Source organism: Bos taurus, chromosome 13, assembly GCF_002263795.3.
Source record: "Bos taurus isolate L1 Dominette 01449 registration number 42190680 breed Hereford chromosome 13, ARS-UCD2.0, whole genome shotgun sequence".
Taxonomy (NCBI): Eukaryota; Metazoa; Chordata; class Mammalia; order Artiodactyla; family Bovidae; genus Bos; species Bos taurus.
Genome location: NC_037340.1, coordinates 32,335,525 through 32,354,546, shown reverse-complemented (window position 1 = coordinate 32,354,546; position 19,022 = coordinate 32,335,525). Strand labels below are relative to the sequence as shown.

The 19,022-nt window shown below is 37.8% G+C and overlaps 1 protein-coding gene across 1 annotated transcript in view; it reads right to left on the bottom strand.

The window, feature by feature from the left end:
• Window positions 1-1,291: 1,291 nt before the first annotated feature.
• The window catches only part of MRC1 (mannose receptor C-type 1), a 113,136-nt gene continuing 95,405 nt past the window's right edge, over window positions 1,292-19,022 (bottom strand). The window contains exons 26-30 of the mRNA XM_003586772.6: window positions 15,385-15,534; window positions 5,430-5,543; window positions 4,698-4,862; window positions 3,194-3,235; window positions 1,292-2,233 (exon numbers count right to left, since the gene is read on the bottom strand). Coding sequence (XP_003586820.2) covers window positions 1,983-2,233; window positions 3,194-3,235; window positions 4,698-4,862; window positions 5,430-5,543; window positions 15,385-15,534 — 722 coding nt within the window. The 3' untranslated portion in view covers window positions 1,292-1,982. The remainder of the gene's footprint in view (window positions 2,234-3,193; window positions 3,236-4,697; window positions 4,863-5,429; window positions 5,544-15,384; window positions 15,535-19,022) is intronic.

Genomic DNA, 19,022 nt, shown 5'->3' with positions numbered 1-19,022 from the left:
GCTCTGAATTCTAAAGAAAATGACTTGTGTAAAGAATTTGTAAATCATGCTCACTCTTATATTTCTCCTCTTCCATATTTCTAATTCTCTCTTGTTTCTCTTGTGTCTTGAAAGAAAAAAAAATACATATATAAAGTTTTTTCAGTATAATTAACCACACACTGCTATGACACTGTAGCCATTGTTTCCATCGAAACGTCCTCAAATGGAACATGCTTTGTTCTTACCAAGAAAATAAAAGCAATTTGTTTTCTCCTGTCCAAGGCACGAGAGAAAGTCGTTTGTTCCCAGAAAGCTTTCTCACAATTGCCCACCTCTTACAACCTCATTTGGAGAAGGCAAGGGCACCCCACTCCAGTACTCTTGCCTGGAAAATCCCATGGACAGAGGAGCCTGGTAGGCTGCAGTCCATGGGGTCGCTAAGAGTCGGACACGACTGAAGTGACTTAGCTTAGCTTAGCTTACAACCTCATTAAGTTGGGGTATTGCAAACTCCTTACTAATCAATATGCTGCTTCTTAGTCTCTCTCTTGTTTTTTTGGCTGCAGCACATGGGATCTTTAGTTTCACCTCGCAAGATCTGGTTTCCTGACCAGGGATCAAACTCGGGCCCCCTACATTAGGAGCTCAAAGTCTTAACCACTGGACCACTAGGGAAGTCCTGTTAGTCTTTTGTGAGTCGTGGACTTTCTTGAAAATCTAGCTATTTTCTTCCCAGGAAAAAAAAAAAAAAGGTATAAACACAAATGGAGACAACATTTTGCAAACAATTTGAGGGTCTTCGTAGACCCCTTAATGCCATTTAAGGATCCCTGTTTAGGGACTTCAGGTAAGGAACTTCTGCTTGTGAGTAACCCCTTGGGAAAGGCAAGGATGAGTTGGAAATATGATATCGGGGTAGATGCGACACCTCTGATATATTTTACAGTGTACACAAAGCTTCATCTGAGGAAAAGTTTTTGAGCAAAAAGGAATTGTTAAAGTGAGGAAAAGATCCTTAGAAACCTAATTCCCAATTAGGGAACAATGCCTTCAACTGTTGTGTTCTGAGATCAGTCAGTGTTACAGGGGAAAGATCCAGAGAAATAGGCCAAGTCATTATAGCAAAAAATTCATTTTATGCACAGTGTTTTAGCAATCTATGTTTTCCAAATACATTAAGAGCTTAATTTTAAAAATTCCTCTACTGATAATATCATTAATTTTCCAAGTAAAATGTAAAGTAAATGGATAAATAAATCTCAGTTAAAAGAAAATTTACACTTACTAAGATCACCAAAATACAAATCTATTAAAAATACACCTTGTCTTTGATGTTTATTTCACATTATCTAACTACATACAGTTATGCAAATTTACATTTTTATTTCAAATCTTTGCATTCCTGATATACATAAAACAGGACAAAGAACACATTTGTAATGTTCAGCCTGGAAAATCTTGCTTGGGGCAGACAAAATTCTCAGCTGCCTTTTTCTTTCTGCACATGTACAAATACAATTCTGAATAACTGGAATTAAAAAAATCAAGATGGGTATAAGGAAAAAGGTGACTAAATTTTTGTGTCACCTGAGGTTATATGTACTTGACTTTTAAAATGGTCTTCTAATTATCAAATAACTATCTCATGGGTAACAAGTCTTTGGAATCTCCTTAAATGATTTCAGGACACTTAGCTGGTTGCTTCTGGGGTTCTTGTATTTGAATGCAGTTGACATGAGCTATACACTAATGCTGTATATTCATCTAAGATCTTCTTAAACATTGTAGTCAATGTCATTATCCCTCTTTTGTGAAAATATCTTGCCAGGCTTAAAAAGGAGCACTTATTTCTTCCACTCGGCAAAGGAAAAAAGACAGACCAGCGTAATACAGTACTATTATAATTTGAAAGGAAATAATCACATTGAACAAAACAAAAGACCTTACCATTTTAGTTATAATTTTATGAAATTCAAATATACCTAAATCATACCATGATACTAGATGGCCGCATGTTCATTCTGTTCAATGTTTCCCATGAGATCTTTTGTATCATTAGTTCCTGGACTTGATCCACTGTTAAAATACAGAGTGTTCTCAAAAGCGTCCTCTCGAGGCAAATGCACACGTCTTTTCTTATAAAAGAAGTACACAGCGAAGCCAGCACCCATTATAATCAGGAGCACCACGATGACCACTACTCCTGTTGCACTGGAAGACGGTTTAGAAGGTTCCATCTTCCTTGGATCAGCTATAAATAAGTAAATATATTTTAAAAAAAGGTAAGCGGAGGGAGGCAGAGAGTAAAGTGCCATGGAGAACAGTACAACTGTCTTAGAAAAACTAAAATGCATGAATTTCCTGTCCAGTGACATTTCCCAAACAGAAATTTAGGACATGAATATAGAATTTCGTGGATGATAAATTCAAATGTTCAGATGACTATTCAGTTGCAAGAGTATCTCATGTATCTATGCAGCAGTAAGCTAGTATGATATTTTAAAATATTTATACCTTTTAAAAATAATTGAAGGCTGCTTACACATACATCATATGAAGATAAATGGAATAGTAAAAGCAGTGACAATAATAACAACCAAGGGGGAAAATTAGGGAAAAAAGAAAACGAATAGTGGAAATTTGAACACATGAGTATTAGTTAACAGCACGTAGGAAGTTAAGAGAGATGGAGGCAAGCCACACATCTCACTTTTACTTTTTTTTGGCAGCAAACAACATAAGTGAAGGAGGTCAGTTCCTCATTCATTCAAACTGTCCATAAAGCTAAAATTTTAAATATTGCTTAAAAAAAAAGAAAACAAAGAAATCATAGGGATTCCTAAGAGAAATTTCTTCCCTGGGTTCTCATAGGGCAATTAGTGTAACAAAGCAGTTAATGTCCTCAGTAAGATCTAGAGTTCTTGCCTGGAGAATCCCATGGACAGAGGAGCCTGGCAGACTACAGTCCATGTAGTCATAAAGAGTCAGACACAACTGAGTGACTCAACAACAACAACAGGACCTGGGATAAAAACACCAAACTGACTCCAAGACCGGCTTTTCTAGAATATCATTCAAGAGTGATCGGTGCCCTAACGACAAAGGCTAGAGAGTGTAATGGGTGTAGGAAGGGAAAATTATGGTTTTTAAAGCAAACACACTGTATCAATGTATTGCTAATATGGAACTTAAAAGTTCATGATGATCTTACCTTTTGTTGTAATTAATGTATGCGTAGGTTCAGCATCAACAACTGTTTGTAAAATAACAAAATAATTAAATAGTTATAAAGACCCATGATAATTGCATGCAGATAGTGAGCATTATTTGGTTTACAAATACATAAAATTATTCATGTTTGATTTATGGTGATATATGATATATATCATATATCAGGTTCTTTCCCTGGTGGCTCAGACGGTAAAGCGTCTATCTACAATGCGGGAGACCTGGTTTCGATCCCTGAGTTGGGAAGATCCCTGGAGAAGGAAACGGCAATCCACTCCAGTACTCTTGCCTGGAAAATCCCATGGACAGAGAAGCCTGGTAGGCTACAGTCCATGGGGTCGCAAAGAGTCAGACACAACTGAGTGACTTCACTTTTACTTTCATGATATATATAGACAATAAACAGATAGATGGGCAGATAGATAAAAATCTGTATGTATATATACAGATTTTAGCTATCTATCTTCCTATAAATGCAACCTACAGCTGCATGGTGAGTTTAAATAGACTGGAAGATCTGAAAACAGGAAAAAAAAAACACCCAGTTGCATTTGAGCCACTTATACCACAAAAATCTATCCAATCTACCCATAAAATAATGTATTCTAGGCTAGTGGTTTTGAAAATGGCTCACTGAAGCATAAGATATTACAAGGCATTTGAATGAAAAATAAAACAAGGAATCCAACACTGCACTAAAGGGTACAGTATCTTAGAACAGAGTTCTCAACAAATGAAGAACTAGCATCACCGACTCAGTGGAAATGAATTTCAGCAAATTCTGGGAGACAGTGGAGGACAGAGGAGCCTGGCATGCTACAGTCCATGGGGTCACAAGGACTCAAACGCAACCTAGCAACTGAACAACAACAAAATAATAAAACCACTGGGGATGGAGTATTACTTTATTTAGTTCATTTATTTAAATCTATTATCTAATTAATTTTATCTCATGGCAAAGATACTATGTGAAGTAGAATGGCATAAAACTATTGTGAATGTCCAGGTAATATCATATCATGGGCACATAATACTATTAACTCCCCCAATCCCTGTCCTGACATGGCCTGCCATTCAATCTCAGGAGGAAACTTAATTGGTCTTACATGATTTATTTCTTAATAAATTCTCATTCCTCCCCACTGTCCACTTCTTGTTTGGTCAAGGTACATATTTTATCTCTTTTTCTCATACACCATAAGGCTAGATCTCCAAACTTCTCCCAACTTCACAAATCCATGTGCATGGATATTTCACACATGTGTATTCATATACCAAAATTATTACTTCAATTAAGCAGGAAGTTTTGTGCTCACTCAAAGCGACAGACAGAACTAATCATCATGGCAGACTAGATTTCTTGCTTATAAAGAGGGACAGTTTATAAGGAACCTGTAATCACATTGTAATTCCACACCTAACATCTTCATATTTGCAAGAAAAGGGAGCCTAGAAACATATGTACCATAGGACAAATTCTTACTTACTTTTTGGTCTTTTACAAATGTATCCTTTGTAGGAAGAACAGTGAATATTACTCCATAATCCAGAAGATGCATATAAAGTGACACAATCATTTCTTTCACCAGAGGGATCACCTGTTTTCCAGTTGACAAAGGAGAGTGGGTTGTTGTTTATCCACACCCACATTCCTGATTATCAGAGGAAGCCAAAAAAATTACAAGTTAAAAATAATCCCCCTTAAAATAAATTCAACTTATTCATGTGAAATTTCTAAGCATGTTATTTTACACCACAATCAATAGCTATTTACACTTAAGAGTTTTAATAGGCAAGATAATAATAATTAGTTAATAGAGGAAAGGAAACTTAGAATTATGTTTCTTATGTAATTTCAGTTGAAAATTTATTCCTAATTAGTATATATATGTAAAGTTATCTCCCCCTAATTTTTTTTAATAGCAAAAGATAGAAAAAATTTTAATAAAATTTTTAAAAATATTTGTCTTTAACTTAGCAACAGTGGATATTCCTTTTAGCAACTTTTAAGATAGCCTAATGTGTGAGTCACTTAAATATTCAGTTCTTATCTCAAATGAAACTATGAGTTTGAATTTTCAAATGTTTCACAAATTAATCATTAATTAAAGCAAGATTTTCTAGAACTGAAAACTTGTTTTGAAACAAATTTGAAACACTTTGAAATATTTCAACATTTTGAAATATTTATGATTCAAAAATCATGGTGCAAAAATTACCTTCAACATTTCTGTACAATCCTATCCAAAAATTGGTTTTGCTTTGAAGTGGCTCAACTCGATATGACAGGAAACTCAATTCAGCAGCACTTTCAATGGTAACCAGAGAGGAACCTACAAAGTACAAAAGAATAAACAAGATGGCAATATATTTAAGTAGTTGAAAACATTTTTATAATGATTGTGTTGATATCAAGAGCAATGAAAATCATCCCACTATCTCCACTTAAGGGGAAGAATTTCAAAGGGTGAACATTTGTCTTCTAAGAATTTGTTTCCATTCTGAAAATATGATTTTTTAGGCATCATTTGTGTACAACCACTGGACAACTCACTTTAGGATATACAAAGATGAGGAGAACACAGAATACCTCAAGAAGGTTATGGTTCAGTGAATAGGAATGAGTTGAGCATATAAAGAAATGTATTAGAAAAGAAAATAAATATAAAAAGGTACTGACATGTCAAACAGGGAGAAGATTTGTTTTAGGGGAAGCTATTTAAAGGAAGCATGCAAGAAACAGAATTTAAAAATATTAGGGAGCATGAGATTTCAAGTAGAAAGAATAGAAAATAATTCGGAGATTAGGAAGAATAAAAAAAAATAAAGAAACAGGGAAGCATAGAGGTGGTTCACAGATGCATGGAATTCATGTCTGGTTTATAGTAATAAGATATGAAATAGATAGAAAGGCAGGTAGGTAGGTAGGTAGTTAGGTAGGTAGATAAGGCAATCTATTGGGGTAAATGAATAGCATTGATAGATAGCTCAGTTTGGCTGGATGAATCTGGTCAATGGGTGAAAAAAGCCTTGAGTTAGGTCTCACTGCAGATGGCAGGAGACTGGTATTTAGGGTATTTAGGGTAATGGCAGGAGACTTAGATTTTTAGGCAGCAGAATGATGCACGCACTATAAAAATATTAATCCAGCTGTTATGTATAGGACTGTACAAAAAGAAGACAGGAAACAGAAAGGCTGCTACAGCATCTAGCATACCCAGTCAAAGATCGCTTCAGTGCCAGTACTGTATTTTATCATAAATTTATAGAATTTTAAATAATAACAACTTAAACTATATTTAAGCTATTTCTACCAGATATTTTGCTTTGGGCTTTACAAACATGATCTCACTAACATTTTACAACTATCTTATTAAGTTAGTACTACTGTTAGTCCATTTTACAGATAAGGAATCTAAAAGTCCAGAGGGTAAGATCTTTCAAGATCTTAATGAGAGTGGAGGGCAAAGTCATGGCATGATCTGGGCATCTGAATCTTGCCCTATACCTAACCACATGCCTGCATCCCACATGACTGGGACCTTGCTGACTATTTTCGTTGCATCATTTCATATTTTATTTTAAAATATATTTCACAGATGATAGCCATTTCAATATATATGGGATATATTTTGATGAATGTGAATCATTCATTTTATTTATAGGAAAACATAGTTATCTACAGTTGAAAACAAAGTTTCTACATATCCACTGCCAAGAATTTTTTAAAAAATATTTAGCAACATAAAAGAAAAAACATTTAATTTAAAAAAGGAGGTTTCAAGTGACATCATAATGAATGGCAGAGGAAGAACCCTTGAAAATCCTCTCTCCTACAAAAGCAATAAGAACACTAATTTTTTTTCAAATCAACTTTTTCAGAACACTGAAAGTTAACCAACAGCTTGTAACAGTCCAGGAAGTATTTATTCAAGAAAAATGACTGACTCTCAGTAAGGAAAGTGAGCTTCATGATGTTTTAACTTGTCCTAATCCCATAGTCTTATCCCTAGCTCTGTGATTGCCTTAAAAGCCAAAAGCCTCAAAATCACACTGAAGACCAGAAACCAAGAAGACACTGGGAAAGTCAGAATGGGATTGGGGTTCTTTCCAAGTCACATTCTCAGAGAATTTCCATTATTTGATCTCTGACAGTTCCCTGGAAAACCTCACTTGGCAGAACCTGCCTTAATTTGAACTAACTCAGAGCTCATCCAATGTAAACAGCATTTTCCTTGGGGGAATTTGTCAAAAATTAACAGTGGCAATAATCTAACAGTATAGCTGCCTGAAGCAGGGATAACATTTTAGGGAAACAATAAGCTAATGAAAAAGCTAAAAGGAAAGACTGTGGAGTAAAATGTCCATAGGGAACTTTAAGAAGCACCGACCTATTCCTAGGAATCTAGAAGGCCACAGACATGCACTGGAGTGTGTGCATGCCCAGGACTATGTGCATGCCCGTGGAAGATCTGAAAAGTCTCTACATTTTCACCTCTGGCTGACCTTGACAGTCTGCACAAACAGGAAGTGAAGGCTAAGGTAGAGTTTTAAACTTCATGTATGAATGTTGAAGACATGTCTTCAGACAGAGCCCCTCAGTAAAACCCAGAAAACTTATTCATTCTAGGCACTAAGGAAATACGTTACATCACTAGCTGACCACTAAACTAACTGGGTAGAGAATTCAGTAACTGCGCATGAGAAAGAATATGTACTTTATAGAATTTATGAGGGAAAATTACTAAACAAGGCAACAACAACAAACAGCAACAAAATCAAACCTTGTTGAGTGGAAATAAACTTATTTCCAATGTTGCTTCTTTTATTATTTTAAATACATATTTTTCAATGAAAATTACAAGAAATTCAAAGAAACATGAAAATATAACCCATACCAAGAAAAGAAGCAGCCAGTACAAATTTTTCCTGAACAAGTCACATCTTTGGCTTACTGGACAAAGTCTTTTGAAACCAGCTATGTTAAAGATGTTTAAAGAACTTAAAGGGGAAAGTGTCTAAAGAATGAAAAGAAAGTTATGAAATAATTGCTCACTAAATAGAGACTATTAATAAAAAGATAGAAATTATTTTAAAAATAAAATTCTGGAGTTAAACATTATAATAATTGAAAGGAAAACTTCACTGGAGAAGCCAAAAACTGAATTTGATTAAGTAAAATAAATAATCAACAAGCTTGTGGTTATCCAGTCTGAATAATGGGAGTCCTAGGAGAGGAGTGAGATAAAGAGACGTAAAGAGTACTTGAAGAAATGATGGACCAAAAGCTTCCCAGTGGTCCTTCCCAGGACAAGTGCATGGCAACCCACACCTGTATTTCTGCCTGTAGAATCCCATGGACAGAGGAGCTGGTGGGCTATGGTCCATAGGGTCACAAAGAGTCAGGCACGACTGAAGCAACTTAGCACAGCACAGCACAGCACAATGGCTGATAATTGCCCTGCTGCTGCTACTGCTGCTAAGTCACTTCAGTTGTGTCCGACTCTGTGCGACGCCATAGATGGCAGCCCACCACGCTCTGCTGTCCCTGGGATTCTCCAGGCAAGAACACTGGAGTGGGTTGCCATTTCCTTCTCCAATGCGTGAAAGTGAAAAGTGAAAGTGAAGTCGCTCAGTCGTGTCTGACTCTTCGAGACCCCATGGACTGAAGCCTACCAGGCTCCACCTTCCATGGGATTTTCCAGGCAAGAGTACTGGAGCGGGTTGCCATTGCCTTCTACCTTGGAGAAAGAAACAGACATCTAGATCCAGGAAGCATAAGGAGTACCAAATACAGTGAATCTAAAGAGATTATTGCCAAATTCAGACTTAAATTGAAGAAAGTAGGGAAAACCACTAGGCCATTGAGGTATGACCTAAATCAAATCCCTTATGATTATACAGTGGAAGAGAGAAATAGATTTAAGGGACTAGATTTGATAGATAGAGTGCCTGATGAACTATGGATGGAGGTTCATGACATTATACAGGAGACAGGGATCAAGACCATTCTCATGGAAAAGAAATGCAAAAAAGCAAAATGGCTGTCTGAGGAGGCCTTACAAATAGCTGTGAAAAGAAGAGAAGCGAAAAGCAAAGGAGAAAAGGAAAGATATAAGCATCTGAATGCAGAGTTCTAAAGAATAGCAAGGAGAGATAAGAAAGCCTTCCTCAGCAATCAATGCAAAGAAACAGAGGAAAACAACAGAATGGGAAAGACTAGAGATCCCTTCAAGAAAATCAGAGATACCAAGGGAACATTACATGCAAAGATGGGCTCAGTAAAGGACAGAAATGGTATGGACCCAACAGAAGCAGAAGATATCAGGAAGAGGTGGCAGGAATACACAGAAGAACTGTACAAAAAAGATCTTCATGACCAAGATAATCACAATGGTGTGATCACTCACCTAGAGCCAGACATCCTGGAATGTGAAGTCAAGTGGGCCTTAGAAAGCATCACTACGAACAAAGCTAGTGGAGGTGATGGAATTCCAGTTGAGCTATTTCAAATCCTGAAAGATGATGTTGTGAAATTGCTGCACTCAATATGCCAGCAAATTTGGAAAACTCAGCAGTGGCCACAGGAAAAGGTCAGTTTTCATTCCAATCCCAAAGAAAGGCAATGCCAAAGAATGCTCAAACTACCACACAATTGCACCTATCTCACACGCTAGTAAAGTAATGCTCAGAATTCTCCAAGCCAGGCTTTAGCAATACGTGAACCGTGAACTTCCAGATGTTCAAGCTGGTTTTAGAAAAGGCAGAGGAACCAGAGATCAAATTGCCAACATCTGTTGGATCATCAAAAAAGCCAGAGAGTTTCAGAAAAACATCTATTTCTGCTTTATTGACTATGCCAAAGCCTTTGACTGTGTGGATCACAATAAACTATGGAAAATTCTGAAAGAGATGGGAATACCAGACCACCTGACCTGCCTCTTGAGAAATTTGTATGCAGGTCAGGAAGCAACAGTTAGAACTCGACATGGAAAACCAGACTGGTTCCAAATAGGAAAAGGAGTACGTCAAGGCTATATATTGTCACCCTGCTTATTGAACTTATATACAGAATGCATCATGAGAAATGCTGGGCTCGAAGAAACACAAGCTGGAATCAAGATTTCTGGGAGAAATATCAATAACCTCAGATATGCAGATGACACCACCCTTATGGCAGAAAGTGAAGAGTAACTAAAAAGCCTCTTGATGAAAGTGAAAGAGGAGAGTTAAAAAGTTGGCTTAAAGCTCAACTTCAGAAAACTAAATCATGGCATCTGGTCCCATCATTTCATGGGAAATAGATGGGGAAATAGCGGAAACAGTGTCAGACTTTAGTTTTTGGGGCTCCAAAATCATGGCGGATGGTGATTGCAGCCATGAAATTAAAAGATGCTTACTCCTTGGAAGGAGGGTTATGACCAACCTAGATAGCATATTCAAAAGCAGAGACATTACTTTGCCAACAAGGTCCGTCTAGTCAAGGCTATGGTTTTTCCTGTGGTCATGTATGGATGTGAGAGTTGGACTATGAAGAAAGCTGAGTGCCGAAGAATTGATGCTTTTGAAGTGTGGTGTTGGAGAAGACTCTTGAGAGTCCCTTGGACTGCAAGGAGATCCAACCAGTCCATTCTGAAGGAGATCAGTCCTGGGTGTTCTTTGGAAGGACTGATGCTAAAGCTGAAACTCCAATACTTTGGCCACCTCATGCAAAGAGTTGACTCATTGGTAAAGACCCTGATGCTGGGAGGGATTGGGGGCAGGAGGAGAAGCGGACGACAGAGGATGAGATGGCTGGATGGCATCACCGACTCGATGGACGTGAGTTTGGGTAAACTCCGGGAGTTGGTGATGGACAGCGAGCCCCAGCGTGCTGTGATTCATGGGGTCGCAAACAGTCGGACACAACTGAGTGACTGAACTGAACTGAAAAAGACCAACACTGAGACACATTACAATTAAGTTGTCAAAAATGGCAATCCACTCCAGCACTCTTGCCTGGAAAATCCCATGGATGGAGGAGCCTGAATGGCTACAGTCCATGGGGTCTCAGAGTAGGACATGACTGAGCGACTTCACTTTCACGTTAAAGACAAAGAGTGATTTTTTAAATTTTAAATTTATTTATTTTATTAGAGGCTAATTACTTTACAAGATTGTATTGGTTTTGCCATACATCAATATGAATATGCCATGGGTGTACACGTGTTCCCAATCCTGAACCCCCCTCCCACCTTCCTCCCCATACCATCCCTCTGGGTCATCCCAGTGCACCAGCCCCAAGCTTCCTGTATCCTGCATTGAACCTGGACTGGCAATTCATTTCTTATATGATATTATACATGTTTCAATGCCATTCTCCCAAATCATCCCCCCTCCCTCTCCCACAGAGTCCAAAAGACTGTTCTATACATCTGGGTCTCTTTTGCTGTAAAAACAGTTAAACAAAAGCAACTTTTTACACATAAGGCAATCCCTGCAATACTATGAAGAAATTTTCCAGCAGAAACTTTGCTGTCCAGAGGGAGTGAGAAGATACATTTAAAGTGCTTAGGATAAAAGCTTCCAACCAAGAATACTCCACCTAGAAAAACTGTCATTCAGAATTAAATGAGAGATAAAAAGTTTCCCAGACAAATAAAACTGGAAAGAGTTCATCACCAATAGATCTTTTCCCTGATAGCTTTATTTCTGTCCTGATAGCTCAGTTGGTAAAAGAATCTGCTTGCAATGCAGGAGACCCTGGTTCAATTCCTGGGTGGAAAGATTCACTGGAAAAGAGATAGGCTACCCACTCCAGTATTCTTGGGCTTCCCTTATGGCTCAGCTGGTAAAGAATCTGCCTGTAATGTGGGAGACCTGGGTTTGAACCCTGGGTTGGGACAATCTCCTGAAGAAGGCAAAGCCTACCCACTCCAGTATTCTGGCCTGGAGTATCCACGGACTCTATAGTCCATGGGGTTGCAAAGAGTCGGACACAACTGAACAACTTTCACTTTATAATAAATGTCAAAGGGAATTCTTCAAGTTAAAGTGAAAGGACTCTAATTAATAATATGAAAATATTTGAAAATATAAAACTCAATGGTTAAGGTAAATATGTAGGAAAATCCAGACTATTCTGATATAGTGGTGGTAGGTAAATCATCCAGAATTCTAGTATAAAGGTTAAAATGCAAAGTATTAAAAATAACTATAAATACAATAATTTGTTAATGTATACACAACATAAAAATATGTAAATGGTGACATCAAAAATATAAAAGGTGGGGGAATGTAGAAATATAGAGTGCTTGCATACATTCAAAGTTAAGTTGTTGCCAGCTTTAAATACACTACTATAAGATGTTTCATATAAGCTTCATAATAACCACACAACAAAACCTATAGTACATATACAAAAGGAAACAAATCTAAGCATATCATGATAGAAACCATCTAATCACAAAGGAAATGAACAGAGGAAGAAAGGAAAAAAGGAAGGTCAAGACAGACAGAAACAATTAACAAAACGGCAATATGGAGTCCATGCCTACCAATAATTGCTGGAAATGTAAATGGACTAAGTTCTCCAATCAAAAAACACAGAGTGGCCTAATAGATTGAAAAAGAAGAGGAATAAAAAGAAAAAGCCCCAACTATATGCTGCCTACAAGAGATGCATTTCAACTTTAGGACATACATAGGCTTAAAGTGAAGGGATTAAAAAAAATTATTCCATGCAAGTAGTATTGAGCGACTTCACTTTCACTTTTCACTTTCATGCATTGGAGAAGGCAATGGCAACCCACTTCAGTACTCTTGCCTGGAAAATCCCATGGACGGAGGAACCTGGTGGGCTGTAGTCCATGGGGTCACACAGAGTCGGACACGACTGAAGCGACTTAGCAGCAGCAGCAGCAGTATTGAGAAAACTGACAGCCACGTGAAATAGAGTAACTAACTACTAACACTACACAGGAAAATCAACTCAAAATTATTAAAGACTTGGATGTAAGACCTGAAATCATGGAAGAAAATATAGGCAATAAGCTCCTTGACATTAATCTTGGTGATGATTTTTTTGTATTTGCCACTAACAACAAAGACAAAAAAAAAGCAAAATTAAACAAATGGCACAACACCAACCTGAAACGCTTCTGTATAGCAAAGGAAACCATCAGCAAAATTAAAATATTACTTACTGAATGGGAAACACATTTGGCAAACCACATGTCCTGCTGCTGCTGCTGCTAAGTCGCTTCAGTCGAGTCCGACTCTGTGCGACCCCATAGGCGGCAGCCCACCAGGATCCCCCATCTCTGGGATTCTCCAGGCAAGAACGCTGGAGTGGGTTGCCATTTCCTTCTCCAATGCATAAAAGTGAAAAGTGAAAGTGAAGTCGCTCAGTCGTGTCTGACTCTTAGCGACCCCATGGACTGCAGCCTACCAAGCTCCTCCATCCATGGGATTTTCCAGGCAAGAGTACTGGAGTGGGTTGCCATTGCCTTCTCCGAAACTACATGTCCTAATAGAGGTTTTATATGTAAAATATACAACTTAAACAACTCAATGGCAAAAACTGAATAACTCAATTTAAAAAATGGGCTTAGAACATGAATAGACATTTTTTTTCCATAGGAGACTTTCAAATGACTAAAAAGTACATGAAAAGTTGCGCAACATCACTAATCATCCTGGAAATACAAATCAAAACCACAATGAGCTATCTCCCCACACTTGCTTAGGCTAGCTATTATTAAAAAGATAAGAGATAACAAATGCTGGAGAGGATGAGAAAAGAAAACCCGGTTAGGGTGAATATAAATTGGAACAGCATGGGGGTTCCTCAAAAAATTAAAGATAAAACTATCATCACTCCCATTCCTCAGTATATATTCAAAGGAAATGAAATTAGCATCTTGAAAAGATATCCGCACTCCACGTTTACTGCAGCATTATTAACAATAGCCAAGATATGGAAACAACCTAAATGTCCATCAACAGATGAATGGTTAAGAAAAGGCAGTGTGTATATACAATGGAATATTATTCAGTCTTCAAAAAAGAAGGAAATCCTGCCATTTGCAGCAGCATGGATCAACCTGGTGGGCATTATTTTAAGGAAGTAAGCCAGAGACAAACAAGTACTATATGGTATTACTTATACGTGGAATTAAATAAAAGTCAAACTCATAGAAACAGAGAGTAGAATGGTGGTTGTGAGGGGCTTGGGGTGTGGGAGAAACAGGGTACAAACCTTCAGTTATATGATAAATAAGGTCTTGGGATCTGTTTAATATAGTGACTATAGTAAATACTGTATGATATAAGAGATTAGAAATTAAGTATTCTTACCAAGAAAGAAAAAAAAGTAAATATGTGATACGATGGTTCTGTTAACTTGACACTAGGAATCCTTTCCCAGCAAACACATGTATCAAATCATCACCTTGTATACCTTAAATGTATTATAATTTTATGTCCATTACACCTCAATAAAACTGAAGAAAAAACTAAACATAAATGCAAAAAGAAGTAGCAAAAACTCCAGGCTGACTTTTGAAAGAACAAGAATATGAGAATATAACCCTTGCTCACCACTGTTGAAACAAGAGCCCTGACTTAGGGCATAAACAAACTTCAGTAACAAAATAATTCAGTAAAATATTTATTTGGATTAAAGTCAGTAAATTTGTTAATGTACCCTGAAAAGTTCACTTTCTTTGATATTTTTATATCAGAAGGGAAACCTTCCACTTTTGTCATGTCTACTTGAATTTTCTTTCATATTTATTCACAAATAAGATAACCAGATCTAAATGCTTTTCTATTCATGGCAAAGCAAAATGGTTCCTGTGCACTTGTGAAGGCTGAGCTGATTAGTGATAAAAGGTGAATCCAACACTCTGAATTATAATCCCAGTGATTTAAAATACTAGGGCAGAAAGTAAGAAAGACTTCTTCAGCAAATCATTGCTTTCCATACCAGAATTCTTTAATCTTTTGAGGCTATAATGTTAGAAATTGCATTTAAGGGGCATGATGTTAACATTTCTGTAACAATATGAATTATTAAGACAAAAAAGACAGATATTCTTACATTCCTTAGGTTTTAACATACAGGGCTACTATTATCATGGTAATCTAGAGTATATGATCATGGAATTTTCTGACAGTAAATGTGGCACTTACCCATTCGAAGACATTCCAGAGAAGCCTGGCCCCAGTTCCTTGTAAATGAAGATTCAATATAGTAGCAGTGACCATGGAAAGGAATCCATGCTGAGTGCTCTGTCTCAGGGCATCTACCAGGCAGCTGTGGGGGTTCAGTGGCAGGGATTTCTGTTAATAAAAAGATATTTGAAATAAAGTAAGATCTGAAGCTTCTGTAGTACACAGAATAAAATATTAACAATTAAGAAAATTTTCATCATCTGTTATTATTTTTTTAAAGCCCTAATGGTAATCATTTAGATCTACCATTTCTATTACTGAGATTTCTTTTTACTTTATCTTTATTTTATTTTTAAAATATTTAAATAGAAGTTATTGTGGTACAATGGCAATCAACCACATTCATAATTAAGAATATAGATCTACAGATACCTACAAAGATGTTAGTAAGTTCCCCAAAAATAATTTGCAAAGTGAGTCTTCCTGGAAACTCTTCATTTTCTAGGATCCTTGCCCCTATAAAACCATCTTAGCTGTGACTGACATTGATGTTAAAACTAAGTGCTATAGGTAGAATTTTAGGACTTTATCACTGTCCAAATTCAACTATATGTTAAGACTTTATCACTGTAATATCTCTGACTCCAATGAATCTGCATTGTTGTTCATTCATTAACTCACATCCAATGCTTTGTGACTCCATGGACTGTAGCACCCCAGGTTTCCTGTCCTTCCCCATCTCCCAGTGTTTGTTCAAACTCAAGTCCATTGAGTCGGTGATGCCATCCAACCATCTCATCCTCTGTCCTATCCTTCTCCTCCTGCTCTCAATCTTTCCCAGCATCCGGGTCTTTTCCAATGAGTTGGCTCTTTGCATCATGGGGCCTATGTATTGGAGCTTCAGCTTCAGCATCAGTCCTTCCAATGAGTATTTGGTTTTGATTTCCTTTAGGACTGACTGGTTTGATCTCCTTGTTGTCCAAGGAACTCTCAAGTCTTCTCCAGCACCACAGCTTGAAAGGATCAATTCTTTGGTGCTCAGCCTTCTTTATGGTCCAACTCTCATATCCATATGTGACTACTGGAAAAACTATACCTTTGATTATAAGGACCTTTGTCAGCAAAGGAATGTCTTGCTTTTGAATATGCTGTCTAGGTTGGTCATAGTTTTTCTTCCAAGGAGCAAGTGTCTTTTAATTTCATGGCTGCAGTCACTGCATCACTGACAGTGATGTTGGAGCCCAAGAAAGTAAAGTCTGTGACTATTTCCACTTTTTCCCTATTTATGTGCTGTGAAGTGATGGGACTGGATCCACCATCTTAGTTTTTTGAGTGTTAAGTTTTAAGCCAGCTTTTTCACTCTCCTTTTTCACCCTCATCAAGAGGCTCTTTAGTTCTTCTTCACTTTCTGCCATTAGAGTGGTATCATCTGAATACCTGAAGTTGTTGGTATTTCTTTCAGCAGTTTTGATTCCAGCTTGTGCTTCATCCAGCCCAGCATTTCGCATGATGTACTCTGCATATAAGTTAAATAAGCAGAGTGATGAATACAGCCTTGGCACACTCCTTTCCCAATTTTGAACCAATCTGTTGTTCCATGTCCAGTTCTAACTGTTGCTTCTTGACCTGCATACAGGCTTCTTGGGGAGCCAGGTAAGGTGTTCTTGTATTTCCATCTCTTTAAGAATTTTCCACAGTTTATTCTGACTCACAGAGTCAAAGGCTTTAGCATAGTCAATGAAGCAGAAGTAGATTTTTTTCTGGAATTCTCTTGCTTTTTCTATGATCTAAGAAAAGTTGACAATTTGATCTCTGGTTCCTCTGCCTTTTCTAAATCCAGCTTGAATATCTGGAAGTTCTTGGGTCACCTACTGCTGAAGCCTAACTTGGAGGATTTTGAGCATTACCTTGCTAGCATGTGAAATGAGTGCAACTGTATGGGAGTTTGAACATTCTTTGGCATTGCCTTTGGAATTAGAATGAAAACTGACCTTTTCCAGTCCTGTGGCCACTGCTGAGTTTCCAAATTTGCTGGCATACTGAGTGCAGCACTTTAGCAGCAGCAGCACTTAGGATTTGAAAAAGTTCAGCTGGAATTCCATCACCACCACTAGCTTTGTTCACAGTGATGCTTCCTAAGGCCCACTTGACTTTGCACTCCAGGATGTCTGGCTCTAGGTGAGTGACCATACCATCATGATTATTTGGGTCATTAAGACCTTTTTTGCATAGTTATTCTGTGTATTCTTCTCACATCTTCTTAATTTCTTCTGCTTCTCTTGCTACTGCTAAGTCACTTCAGTCGTGTCTGACTCTGTGCGACTGACTCCATAGATGGCAGCCCACCAGGCTCCGCCGTCCCTGGGATTCTCCAGGCAACAACACTATAGAGTGGGTTGCCATTTCCTTCTCCAATGCATGAAAGTGAAAAGTGAAAGTGAAGTTGCTCAGTCGTGTCCAACTCTGCATGACCCCATGGACTGCAGCCTACCAGGCTCCTCCGTCCATGGGATTTTTCAGGCACGAGTACTGCAGTGGGTTGCCATCTGCTTCTCTTAGGTCCTTGCTATTCTGTCCTTTATTTTGCCCATCTTTGCATGAAATGTTCCCTTGGAATCTCCAATTTTCTTAAAGAGATCTCTAGTCTTTCCCATTCCATTGATTTCCTCTTTCTTTTCATTGTTCACTCAAGAAAGTTTCATATCTCTCCTTGCTATTCTCTGGAACTCTGCATTCAGTTGTGTATGTCTTTCCCTTTCTACTTTGCCTTTGGCTCCTCTTCTTTTCTCAGCTTTATGTAAGGCCTCCTCAGACAACCACTTTACCTTCTTGGATATCTTTTTCCTGGGGACAGTTTTGGTCACTGCCTCCTATACAACGTTACGAATCTCCATCCATAGTTCTTCAGGCACTGGGGCTACCAGATCTAAACCCTTGAATCTATCACCTCCACTGTGTACTCATAAGAGATGTGATTTAGGTCATACTGAATGGTCTAGTGGTTTTCCCTACTTTCTTCAATTTAAGGCTGAATTTTGTAATAAGGACCTCATGATCTGAGCCACAGTTAGCTCCAAGTCTTGTTTTTGCTGACTATATAGAGCTATCCATCTTCAGCTGCAAAGAAAATAATCAATCTGATTTCAGTATTGACCATCTGGTGATGTCCATGTGTAGAATCATCTCTTGTGTTGTTGGAAGAAGGTATTTGCTATGACCAGTGCATTTTTTTGACAAAACTCTGTTAGCCTTTGCCCTGCTTCATTCTGTACTCCAAGGCCAAACTTGCCTGTTACTCCAGGTATCTCTTCACTTCCTACTTTTGCATTCCAATCCCCAGTGATGAAAAGGACGTCCTTTTTTGGTGTTAGTTCTAGAAAGTCTTGTAGGTCTTCATAGAACTGTTCAACTTCAGCTTCTTTGACATTAGTGGTTGGAGCATATAGACCTGGATTACTGTGATGTTGAATGGCTTGCCTTGGAAATGAACCAAATCATTCTGTTGTTTTTGAGATTGTACCTAAGTACTGCATTTTGGACTCTTTTATTGAATATGAGGACTACTCCATTTCTTCTAAGGGACTCTTGCCCCCAGTAGTAGATAAAATGGTCATCTGAATTAAATTCACCCTTTCCCATCCATTTTAGTTCACTGA